This window comes from Rhinatrema bivittatum, chromosome 1 (genome assembly GCF_901001135.1).
Source record: "Rhinatrema bivittatum chromosome 1, aRhiBiv1.1, whole genome shotgun sequence".
Taxonomy (NCBI): Eukaryota; Metazoa; Chordata; class Amphibia; order Gymnophiona; family Rhinatrematidae; genus Rhinatrema; species Rhinatrema bivittatum.
Genome location: NC_042615.1, coordinates 95,683,009 through 95,695,972, shown reverse-complemented (window position 1 = coordinate 95,695,972; position 12,964 = coordinate 95,683,009). Strand labels below are relative to the sequence as shown.

Genomic DNA, 12,964 nt, shown 5'->3' with positions numbered 1-12,964 from the left:
GAATACCTCGCATCTCTAGATTTGACGGAAGCATAGCTGCATATTCCCATTTGTTGGGCGCGTTACTGGTTCTTTTGGTTTGCCATTCAGAATCATCATTACCAGATTCAGGCCTTGCCATTCAGGCTGGCCAGGGCGCCCAGGACCTTTCCCAGTATCATGGTAGTGGTAGTAGCAGCCCTACTCAAAGATGGAATTTTAGTTCACCCCTATCTGGATGACTAGTTGATTCAGGCCAAGAGCGTGGATGGGTCTTTGTGCTTCTCACACAGTGGTTTTGTTGCTTTAGGACCTAGACTTTGTGGTGAATCTGGACAAGAGCAATTTACTGCCATCTTTGGCTTTAGAGTATCTCTCGGTTCACTTCGATACTAGGCAGGGCAGAGTATTTCTCCTGGAAACAAGAGTCCAAAGGTTGATGGATCGAGTTTGAACACTGATGAACACGGCTCGCCCAACCGTGTGATCTTATCTGCATATCCTCGGGTTGAGCGACCTCTTGCATTCTCGATAGAACCCGCAGTCGCAGAATGATGCAGTGAGGCTGCTCCTACCATTGTAAATGAGGTCGCAGTTGAACTGGTGGTTACAGGCAGATCATCTCTGGAAGAGTATTTCCCTGGAGATGCCGAATTAGTTGGTACTTAGAACAGATGCAAACCTTCTGTGCTAGGGAGCACGCTGTCAGGAGTTGATGGTGCAAGGTCGCTGGAATGCAGAGGAGTGGCAGTGGAACATCAACAGATTTGAAGCATGGGCTGTTTGGCTAGCATGCTTGCAGTTTGCCGGGCATCTAGAGACTCGGGCGGTCCAGATAATGTCTGACAATGCAACTATTGTGGCTTACATCAATCATCAAGGTGGAACCAAGAGTCCGCAGGTGTCAAGGGAGATAGATGCTCTCATGGTATGGACAGAGCAACATATTTAGGCATATCCACGTCTCACATTGCCAGAAAGGACAATATCAGAGCAGACTTCCTCAGCAGTAAAAGCTTGAACCCAGGAGAATGGGAGCTGACGGACGAAGCCTTCCAGCTACTTGTAAGCCGGTGGGGCCTACCAGACCTAGATATGTTTTGGACCTTCAACAATGCAGCTCTGGCGATCAGCCTTTCTCGACCCTGCAAGCACCGACTACACCAGCGATTCTTCCGGTCCACGCGGCAGCCGGAGCAAGGGAGGGCCTGCGCGATCGGCGCCAGGGACCCATCGGGGTAAGGCCTCTAAATTTCTCCCTTGCCCCCGCTGGGTCCGAGACGACCACGCGGCCTACCGCAGACCTGCCGCCGACACGACCGACAGAAGGCCCGCCGACCCGCCAAAACGAACGGAGAGAAGGCCCGCCTCCAGAACTTATCTTCAGCCAATCGCAAAGGCCACAGGGGCCCTTTAAATCCACCGCAGCTCCGGCGTCGCGCGTCGAAGGAGCGTGACAAAGGGGCCTGCCCCTTTGAGCGCCCCTTCGAGCAGCCCCTTCAGTCAGCCCCGAAAAGCCTCACCAGTACCCTCCACCTATAGGCGACCATTTTACTTTCGGTCACTGAACACAACATCCACTTCATTACGCTCCCGCTCTCCTGAAATGACAGCAAAGGCCCACGTAGACCACAGCAACAAGCGAATTCCGGCAGATCAGTGCGACTGGTAAAGTATTCTGCCAGCAGTATTTCAAAAATATTTCATTACCATCTACGTATAATAGCTGTTTAACTTGTATTATGACTGATTTGTCTGTATAACTTGCATTATAACTGATTCTCAGTAATTTGTATGATATCTCTATTTGGACTGTAATTTACCCGATATCTGGAATTTAGCTGATAACACCGTTTTTACTGCAATTTACCGTATTCTCTCCCTTTTCCCAGTCCTCAAACCTTAAGTACCATACAGTACTACAATGCCTCCATTAATCGCCAATTGCTCCTTAGCCTACCAACCAAGACACTACTCTGTTCCCTCCCTTCCTTTCTCATACCATACCTCACAACACAAGACCACATACAACAAAAGAAGGCTTATCCCAATAACCACCCTCACATGCACCCAAGCCATCAGTCTCTCACTCATCTCCATTATCCTATTCAACGCACAATCACTACAAAAGAAAACTCATATCCTACATGACATTCTCACTGACACTAAACCCGAAATATGCGCTGTTACTGAAACCTGGTTCAAGCAACACGATACTCCCCTCATCAACCAACTACCCTTAGCTACATACGATTTGTGCTCAATCCCTAGGAAAAAGAAGAGAGGTGGCGGCATCCTTCTAGCTGTAAAAAAGGACCTACATCTCGTGTCACAAAAATGTGACGTTCCAAATCAGTACGAAATTGGCTACTTCAAATCAAAATCACTCCAACTCTGTCTCATTTATACCCCTCCAGGGCTGCTAGAAAAAGATTCATCCCCACTTATTGAATTCTTTGCAAACTCTTTATCCCACGACATACCCACAATTCTTTTAGGAGATTTTAATTTACACGTTGACTCCTCCCCACAATCCCCCGCCTGTGAAGCTTTCCTCTCATCCCTCGAAGCTATGGGTTTCCAACAAATTGTCAACTCTCCCACACACAAAGCCGGACACACGCTTGATCTGATTTTTATTAATTCCTCTATCAACATTAGCAATCCCCCCCTCTTGCTGTGCTGTACCTTGGTCAGATCACGCTATGATTCAGACTAAACTCATTCTGCCTCAAAGTGCTCCCTCCTTGCCACAACAGCCCATATCCTTTAAATTTCGCAAATCCTGCTCTATTGATACCATCACACAAGCATGCGCTGACATAGAAAATCATATTGACCTCTCCTCACCAGATAGCGCCTTCGCCACCTGGGTCAACCTCACTCTTCGCATTGCAAACAAACATTGCCCGCAAATAACGAAAACTATCAACCCGAACCACAGAAATAGAAAATCTTGGTACACTCCTTTCCTCAGAAACCTTAAAACTCAACTCAGGGCTGCGGAAAGGTCCTGGCGCAAACAACAATCCGCATCTAATAAAACAATATACTACCAACGCATGCACGAATATAGAACGTCCATACTTCAAACCAAACGTGAATACTACTCCAAAAAAATACATGGTTTGCAATATAACCCCAAGGCCCTTTTCTCTATGGTAGCTGACCTAACCTCGCCCTCCCACACGCAGCAACCCGCAAATGCATCAAAAAATTGATGCAATGAATTAGCACAATTCTTTAAAAATAAGGTCGCTGCCATCACGACACAATTCTCCCACAACAACCTTGATATTAGCCTCCCTAATCTCAGTTCCACAGTCCCCCTCTCCTCGTTTGACTCTTCTTCCTCCCTAGAAGTAGAGAACATCCTAAAAAAAATGAAACCCTCTTCGCATCCCTCTGAAACCATTCCTTCTAAACTCCTGCTTTCTATACCCAAGGTGATTGCAAAACCTCTATCGAATATTCTCAACTGCTCTCTAGAACATGGCACAGTCCCAAATTTCCTAAAACAAGCAGTAGTAAAACCACTACTCAAAAAACCCAATCTTGACCCCTCCACCTTGTCCAATTGCAGACCTGTATCCAACCTCCCCTTCCTAGCTAAAATCCTTGAAAAACTAGTCAACTCTCACCTCTCTGAACACCTGGAACAAAACAACATCCTCCCATCCACTCAACATGGTTTCAGGAAGCATCTTAGTACTGAAACTTTACTGCTCTCCCTTCACGATACACACATAAGAGGTACTGACTCAGGTTCCTCTTACTTGATTGCCATACTTGACATATCTGCTGCGTTCGACACAGTCAACCACGATGTCCTCCTCAACATCCTCATGAGCATTGGGATCTCTGGCAACGCCCTCGCCTGGATACAATCATACCTCCAAAACCGCTTTTTTACTGTCCGAGTTGATAATAACGAATCTGACCCCATCAGTCTGCCCCAGGGTGTACCCCAAGGTTCCTCCCTCTCCTCTACCCTTTTCAATATATACATGCTTCCTCTTACCACCTTGCTCACGAACCTGCACATCAAGCATTTCATTTATGCTGACTGTGCAACTCATTTTCCCCTTCTCCGACTCCTTCCAAACTGCTCTAGGAAACTGGGAATCCTGCCTTTCCTCCATCAACCAACTCCTTAATGACATGCACCTAGCTTTAAATCCTAACAAAACTGAACTGTTAATAATCTCCAACAAACAATCGCTTCCAGACATACCACTCACACACTTATCCTCCATTTTCCCCGCCCATTTTCCCCGCCCACGTTCGCAATTTAGGTGTGCTCATTGATAACCATCTTACTTTTAAAGCATATATTAACTCCATCATAAAGGAATGTTATTTTAAGCTACAAACAATAAAAAAACTTAAACCTCTGCTGCATTTCTCGGATTTCCGCACAGTACTCCAGTCTATTATTCTATCCAAAATAGACTACTGTAACGCACTCCTCCTTGGCATCCCCGCCTCACACACCAAGCCGTTACAGTTATTACAAAATGCCGCCGCTCGTATACTGTCAAATTCCAAAAAAAGGGACCGTATCACTCCCATACTGATCGAATTACACTGGCTCCCAATACAATCACGAATTCTGTATAAAGCACTTTCCATCATCCACAAAAGTTTGCTAAACTCCAACCTCAATTGAATCAACCCACCACTCCTTCCTCGCACATCCAACCGACCTACACGCCCAGCTCTACAAGGAACACTAAGTGCCCAATCCATCAAATCATTCAAACTTTCCTCCACCATAAGCAGAGCCTTCTCCCTAGCAGGCCCCACCATTTGGAACTCCTTACCTCATGATATTCGCCTGGAGACATACACACCCATATTTAAGAAAAAACTGAAAACCTGGCTCTTTCAGCAGGCCTACACCATGACACCCCCCATTATATAAATATCATTTTATTGTTATTTTTGTGATTTACATCTATGAAAGCGGTCTGAATACGGAATACGCTATATCCCCATTTTGTACATTGTACTTTATTGAAATTATTTATTGTTAGTTATTGTATATAATTTATAGTTTCTCCAATTCATTGTTTATGCTTCTCTACCCATGACCCCTCCAACCCATAACCCTTCCCCTTGTTTTTGTTCTCCGCTGGTTATATGTAAGGGCTCCTCCCTATAGTTACCTGTATATTTTCAGTTTTATGTAAGGGCTCCGCCCAAAAGTTTTTGTTTAATGTGAACCGATGCGATGTGCGAACGGACATCGGTATATAAGAGACTTTAAATAAATAAATGCAAATGTTCCACGCTTTTTCAGTCGCAGACTAGACCCAAAAGCATTGCACAACGACACTTTTCTCTCCGGAGTAGCCATGTGGCGCCCTGCTGTATGCGTTTCCGCCTTGGCCTCTGATTTATTTATTTAGGGTTTTTATATACCACCATTTATCAGGGATATCACATCAGTTTACAGTAAACGTTAAACTGCATATAATAACAAGGGAACAGGTACATATGAAGCAATTAACAGAATACATGCCTAAATGATATATGTATGAGACAGTGCAGTTGAATATAAAGGTAACTTAGGTACAGAGTAGTAGGGTTATTTACAATCAATTACAAGGCTATTCAATATGGGGACATCTTAAGAGAGTGTAGCCGAGGGAGTGTATGGGGTGTAGGATTAGGTGTAAGCTTGTGCGAACAACCACGTCTTTAGGGGGTTTTTTTTAAGGTTTTTAGGCAGTCCTCCTGGCGAAGATCTACGGGCATTTTGTTCCTTAGGGCAGGGCCAGCTATGGAGAGCGCACATGCTCTGGTAGATGCCAGGTTGTTGTTTCTAGGGGAGGGTGTGCGTATGGAAGCAAGATATCGGTTCCTGGTTGGTTTAGAGGGTTCGTGGAATACCAGTGAATCATTGAACCAGTTCATTTCAAGGTTGTGGAGAGCCTTATGTATGATGGAAACAGTTTTGTACTGAATTCGGGATGCGATGGGGAGCCAGTGCAGTTCCTTAAGTACGGGTGAAATGTGTTCATTTATGCGCGTTGGTAAGTATCCATGCAACTGTGTTTTGTAGAATTTGTAGAGGATATATATAGAGTTTTTGGGTAGGCCTAGGAGAAGTGAGTTATAGTAATCAATTTTAGAAAATATTGTAGTTTGTAGTACTATACGAAAGTCTGGTTGGTGGAGTAAAGGTTTTAATTTCTTTAGGGTGTGTAATTTAAAGACGCATTCTTTCAGGGTGGTGTTAATAAATTTCTTGAGGTTAGTTTGGCTGTCTAGCATGACCCCTAGATCTCGTACCTGTTGGAGAACGGGATTGGTAGAGATTGGGGGCGAAATAGGGGGAGGTTATTAGGCTGATTTGTGGGGAGATAAGCATTATCTCGGTTTTTGCCGTGTTAAGGGCAAGGTGAATGTTGGATAGGAGTTTAATAGCTAGGAGGGTTGATTCCCAGATTTCATAGCTTTAGGAAGGGTGTCAGATATTGGGATAAGAATCTGAACATCATCTGCATAAATATAGTGGGGAAGCTTGAGGTCGGATAGGAGATGACAGAGCGGTAGGAGGTAAATGTTGAAAAGGGTGGAGGATAGCGAGGAACCTTGTGGGATTCCTTGGACAAGGGGTATAGGTTTGGACTCGTGGCTTCCAATTTTGACTTTGTAGTTTCGATTACTGAGAGATGATTTAAACCAATTATGAGCAGCACCTGTGATTCCAATTTCGTGAAGTCGTTGCAGGAGGATATTGTGGCTGATTGTGTCAAATGCTGAGGATATGTCTAGGAAGGCGTTTGACAAAGTTCCTCATGAGAGGCTTCTAGGAAAAGTAAAAAGTCATGGGATAGGTGGCAATGTCCTTTCATGGATTGCAAACTGGCTAAAAGACAGGAAACAGAGAGTAGGATTAAATGGGCAATTTTCTCAGTGGAAGGGAGTGGACAGTGGAATGCCTCGGGGATCTGTATTGGGACCCTTACTGTTCAATATATTTATAAATGATCTGGAAAGAAATACGACTAGTGAGATAATCAAATTTGCAGATGACACAAAATTGTTCAGAGTAGTTAAATCACAAGCAGATTGTGATAAATTGCAGGAAGACCTTGTGAGACTGGAAAATTGGGCATCCAAATGGCAGATGAAATTTAATGTGGATAAGTGCAAGGTGATGCATATAGGGAAAAATAACCCATGCTATCATTACACAATGTTGGGTTCCATATTAGGTGCTACAACCCAAGAAAGAGATCTAGGTGTCATAGTGGATAACACATTGAAATCGTCGGTGCAGTGTGCTGCGGCAGTCAAAAAAGCAAACAGAATGTTGGGAATTATTAGAAAAGGAATGGTGAATAAAACTGAAAATGTCATAATGCCTCTGTATCGCTCTATGGTGAGACCGCCTTGAATACTGTGTACAATTCTGGTCGCCGCATCTCAAAAAAGATATAATTGCGATGGAGAAGGTACAGAGAAGGGCTACCAAAATGATAAGGGGAATGGAACACCTCCCCTATGAGGAAAGACTAAAGAGGTTAGGACTTTTCAGCTTGGAGAAGAGACGACTGAGGGGGGATATGATAGAGGTGTTTAAAATCATGAGAGGTCTAGAACGGGTAGATGTGAATCGGTTATTTACTCTTTCGGATAGTAGAAAGACTAGGGGGCACTCCATGAAGTTAGCATGGGGCACATTAAAACTAATCAGAGAAAGTTCTTTTTACTCAACGCACAATTAAACTCTGGAATTTGTTGCCAGAGAATGTGGTTAGTGCAGTTAGTATAGCTGTGTTTAAAAAAGGATTGGATAAGTTCTTGGAGGAGAAGTCCATTACCTGCTATTAAGTTCACTTAGAGAATAGCCACTGCCATTAGCAATGGTTACATGGAATAGACTTAGTTTTTGGGTACTTGCCAGGTTCTTATGGCCTGGATTGGCCACTGTTGGAAACAGGATGCTGGGCTTGATGGACCCTTGGTCTGACACAGTATGGCATTTTCTTATGTTCTTATGTTCTTAAGGCTAGAATATATGAATGTCCTTTATCTAGGTCTTTAATGAGTCAGTCTGACAAGGAAAGGAGGAGGGTTTCAGTACTATGGAATTTCCGAAATCCGTACTGAAATGGAGAGAATAGGTGTGAGTCATCAAGGTATTCAATGAGTTGCTTATTTATCGTTTTTTCAAGAATTTTTGAGATGAAGGGGAGGTTTGAGATGGGGCGATAGTTAGACGGGTCAGTGGGGTCAAGCTTGGGTTTCTTCAGTATTGGCTTGACTATTGCTTGTTTGAGGGGGTTGGGTACTAGGCCTGAGGAGATAGAGGCATTTATAATGCGGGCTATGGGCTGGGCTAGGCTATTATGTTGGGAATGGAGAGCAGGTGTTTAGTAGGGATTGTGTCAGAGGGGTGGGAGGATGGTCTGGATTTCTTAAGGAATGATTCAATTTCCAGAGCAATTGTGTATTCTAAGGTGGTCAGGCCTTTGGGGGAGGGGGGGTGGTTAGGATGGGCTGTGGAGGCTTCTTGTGAGTTTTGATTGGTTGCAGAGGAGGAAGGGAAACGTGTAAACAGTTTATTGACTTTGTCTTGGAAGAATAGTGCGAGTTCTTCGCACTTGGTTTTGGCTACATCCTCTGGTATAACTGCAACGTAATCATAGAGGGTTCGCGGGTTGTATTGGTGGATTCTGGAGGAGTAGAAGTCCCTTTTGGCTTTATTTAATCTATCCCTGTAGCAGTGTAAGGAGGATTTGAATCTGGCAAGAAGTGTGGGGGTGGGATCTTTGCCCCAGGACTTTTCAGGTGTTTTTTAGGTAAGACTGGATTGTTCAGAAGATTGCAAGTCAAACCAACACCATCCTTTTAGTGGCTCTGGATTGGACTCAAAGGCCATGGTATGTGAATCTCCAGAGGCTGCTGGTAGGCAGCCCCTCCCGGCTTCCGTCTCAGAAAAATCTGTTGTTGCGGCAGGGGCCCATTCTACATGAGGATCCAGGTTGATTTTGTCTTATGGTTTGGCCATTGAAGGGGCTCAGTTGTTGAAGCAGGGTTATTTGCCTGCTGTGATTTCCACCTTACTTTGGGCCAGGAAATTTTCAACATCCCTAACTTATATTAGTGTGGAGAGTTTTTGAAGCCTGGTATTCTGAGTGGGGTTCTCAACCTCTGAGTTTGGATATTCCTTTCATTTTGGAATTCTTATGGGATGGCTTGCATAAGGACTTGGCCCTTAACACCTTGAAGGTTCAAGTTGCAGCTCTTGCTTGTTATAGGGGGAGAGTCAATGGAGGGCCTGTCTTTCCATCTCGATGTGCCCCGTTTCTTGTAGGGAGTTACGCATCTTCGCCCCCCTTCATGGCTTCTGGTACATCTGTGGGACCTTTAATTTGGTCCTGGATTTCTTGGCAGGTCCAGCCTTTCGGCTGCTGCGTGCTCTTTCCTTACAACTGCTTACCTTGGAAGACCGTTTTTCTAGTAGCAATCTATTTGTGTCTATACTGCAGACTCTTTCTTGCAGGGAGCCTTTTCTGCATATGACTTAAGGAGTGGTTCAGATTTGGACTGTGCCCTTTTTTTTTTTTTTTTTTTTTGCCAAGGTGGTTTTGGAGGTTCATTTTGAATCAGGCCATTTCCCTGCCCATCTTGGTCAGGGACAGAGTACAGTCTTATGCGTTCCTTAGATGTCAAGCGTCATTTGCTGTGGTACTTGGAGATGACTAAATCTGTTCGGAAATTTGATTGTCTGTTTGTGCTCCATGGTGGCGGTATACATTGAGCACCAGCAACGTGGGTAACAATAGCCTGTAAGGCAGCCGTAATGACGTCCTTAACCCATGTGACTGCTGAGATTGCGTTACCTAAACAGATTATACCACATTATTGTGGGCAGAACTTCATTTATCGCCTGCTAAGATTTGCTGTTCAGCGACGTCATGCACACATTTTGCAAGCATTACCGGTTGGATGTTTGGGCTAGGGAGGATGCTGTGTTCACGCGGCTGGTTTTGCCTTTTCAGGATTAGCTTCGGTACATCCCACTGGTGGGGATTGACCTACCAGAATGCAGAGGAAGGATAAACTACTATATACCTGATGATGTCCTTTCCTCTAATAAAGGCAGGTCAAACCCAGCCCTGCCCTAGGCTGCTGATGTTGAATTTATGGTCAGCCTTTTCAGGGTGAACATTGCAGAGTGTGAGTTCTGCTCTTTGAAGACTTGCAAGTGCCTTTTCTGGCCTCTTAGTTTAGTACATATGTTACTACTTTGTGTGATCTCAGTGCTCCCATTGGGTTGGAAACATGAATGGTTTATTGTTAATGATAATGTTCAAGTATAATTAGTTTGTCTACAGTTAGGCTTTTCCAGAGAATACTGGCAGACTGATGTCAAGGCGAGACTATATAGCTGTGATGTCAGCTTTTGCTCCATCTCCATCTGCTGCCAGAGGTATATAACCCACTGGTGGAGACTGACCTGCCCTCATTAGTGGAAAGGAAATTATCAGGTAAGTAGTAATTTCTCCTTACTAAGCACAATTGAGTAAAACCTATACAAATTAATTGAATAAATTGAGTACACATGGGCCAGTATTCAAAAAAATCTAGGTTTCTAAGTTAGGAATGTAAATCTGCCTAAATTAAAATTTACCTATATTGAGCACCTACGTTTAGATGCTTTTTTTCACTAGGTTCCTTAATTTATCACTTAAAAATGTATGGGACCAGGAGTTGAGCTAAAGCCAGAGGAAGCAAGATACACACCTAGGGGTAGATTTTTAAAAAACTGCGCCCGCGCGTACTTTTCTTCGCGTGACCGGCGCAAACAAAAGTACGCCGGATTTTAATAGATACGCGCGTAGCCTTTAAAATCCTGGGTCAACGTGCGCAAGGCTGCGTAAAATCGGTAGCCTGCTTGCGCCGAGCCACGCAGCCGGCCTCGGAGGCAACTTTCCTTCCACCCCCCCCCCCCCCCCCCCACCTTTGGACAAGTTACGCCTGCTTGGCCAGCTGCCGGCGCGCAATTCCCCGGCCCGGGAGCAGTTTCGGAGGCCTCAGCCATGCCTCCGACACGCCCGCGGCCCCGCCCCAAATGACACGCCCCTGGCATCCCCCCAGGAAAGCCCCGGGACTTACACACGTCCCGGGGCTTGCACGTGCCGCTGAGCCTATTCAACATAGACTCGGCGCGCGCAGGGGGAACTTGGGGCAGGTTTTGGGGGGGTACGCGCGTACCCCTTTGAAAATCTGTCCCCTAACCTGGATCCCTAAATGTAGAAGCCGCAATTTTAGGCACCTAAAGTTAGGTGAGTTTTTTGCCAGAAACATAGGCTCCTAAGTATGGACAAAAATTCTCCTAGGATTAGGCACCTAGGTCAGAAACTGTTTCTTTGAAAATTGATACCGGAAGAAACTTTAAAAATGTTTTACATGCTAATCTATAAAAATTGACATTAGCAACATCATCTCATGATCCTGTTGCTCCCACTATAGGTCAGTTTTTGGCATTGCAGAACTAATTTTTAAATGTTTTATTTTGTATGTGATATACCTCCTCCTGCAAAATAATCAGTTAAAAAAATAGCTATTTGGTCCATTTCTAGAAAACATAAGACAAAATGTCCATGATTATCCTTTCCTTAATTTGTGCTCAAATTACATTGCATTGAACTTCAACTCTGTATTTTGCAAATGTACTTATACTGACAAGCTTTTTTTTGTTTGTTTAGATGCTGTTTATGTGCTGTGCTATTCATTGATTCTGCTTTCCATCGACCTCTCCAGCCCTCATGTGAAGAACAAAATGTCAAAGAGAGAGTTTATCAGAAACACACGGCGTGCTGCTCAGAACATTAGTGAAGATTTTGTAGGGCACCTTTATGACAACATCTACCTTATTGGCCATGTTGCTGCCTAGCACAGTTGCTAATTATTAGTTTCTAGGACTGACAATTAAAGCTAATTATGTGGTAAATATAGGGGTTATGCTAGTGCTGGTCATTCTAACCTCTATATGCAATCGAACTTTGTGTGTTCCCTTTTTTCTTAGCAATTTACCATGGAAACTGACAGATTTTGCTGACTATTTTTCTTAAATAATTTTTCTTATTATGTTTTGCACAAAGCAGTGCCATTAGTCTGAGATAACCATTGGACTGTTAAACTGGCATTACAATGTAGGGCTGACAAAGGGTGTTGGTGGATTTAAGCATTAGGTTTGCTTGAAAACATTAACCAATTCCATTCATAAAAAAAAAATGTAATATGTACATATTTAACTAAAGAAGATTTATAATCAGATATTAAATATGTAAAATATTTTAACTAAAGTTGTTTTTTCTCTCTAAAAATGAGAATTGTATTTATTTTCCACATTTTACATTTTAATCAGTTCTCTCCATAGATAGTTTGAACAAGCTTTGTTAACTTCTCTGATTATTCTAATTGCCTTTATCTTAAAACAAAGCATTCTTTTTTTACCAGCATTTGTTTGGAACTGAACTGAATCCTGAGATAAGATAAATAAACACGGGGGGGGGGGGGGGGGGACAAAACACTTGATAAATCAGGCTTTTGATCATCTTTGGATAATAGAAAGTGTTATCTTTGTTTTCACATTTAAATAGCTATGGGGCTAGTTCAGACTATTTCTAGGGTTGTGCATCTTGACGTTGATAAGATGTTGAAAAATGGTATGGTTTTGACTCCGTTCTTTTTTTTTTTTTTTTTTTTCTGTAACTACAGCCTCACTAATCTTAGTGGCTATGGGGATTATCACAAAACTTGGTAATATATAAAAGTGTGGCATGGGTGTTGGCTTAAGTGTTGGTCTTGTATGAAACCAAATTAGTGATGGCAAGGCATGTGATATCCTGTTGGTAGAGGAGGTGGTAGAGACACTCGTAGGTTTTTGGGCTTGTTTGACATGATAGTGGTGGAAAAAGGATTGAAAGGTCAGATAAAATACATGGGGGAGGTGGAATTG

General features: G+C 43.5%; 1 protein-coding gene across 3 annotated transcripts in view; it reads left to right on the top strand.

Annotated features, from left to right (window-relative positions):
• The window catches only part of FBXO8 (F-box protein 8), a 149,716-nt gene extending 137,372 nt beyond the window's left edge, over positions 1–12,344 (top strand). For all 3 annotated transcript variants that reach the window (XM_029577082.1, XM_029577171.1, XM_029577242.1), the window contains exon 7: positions 11,709–12,344. In XM_029577082.1, the coding sequence (XP_029432942.1) occupies positions 11,709–11,896 (188 nt within the window). In that variant the 3' untranslated portion in view covers positions 11,897–12,344. The remainder of the gene's footprint in view (positions 1–11,708) is intronic.
• The last annotated feature ends 620 nt before the right edge of the window (positions 12,345–12,964 follow it).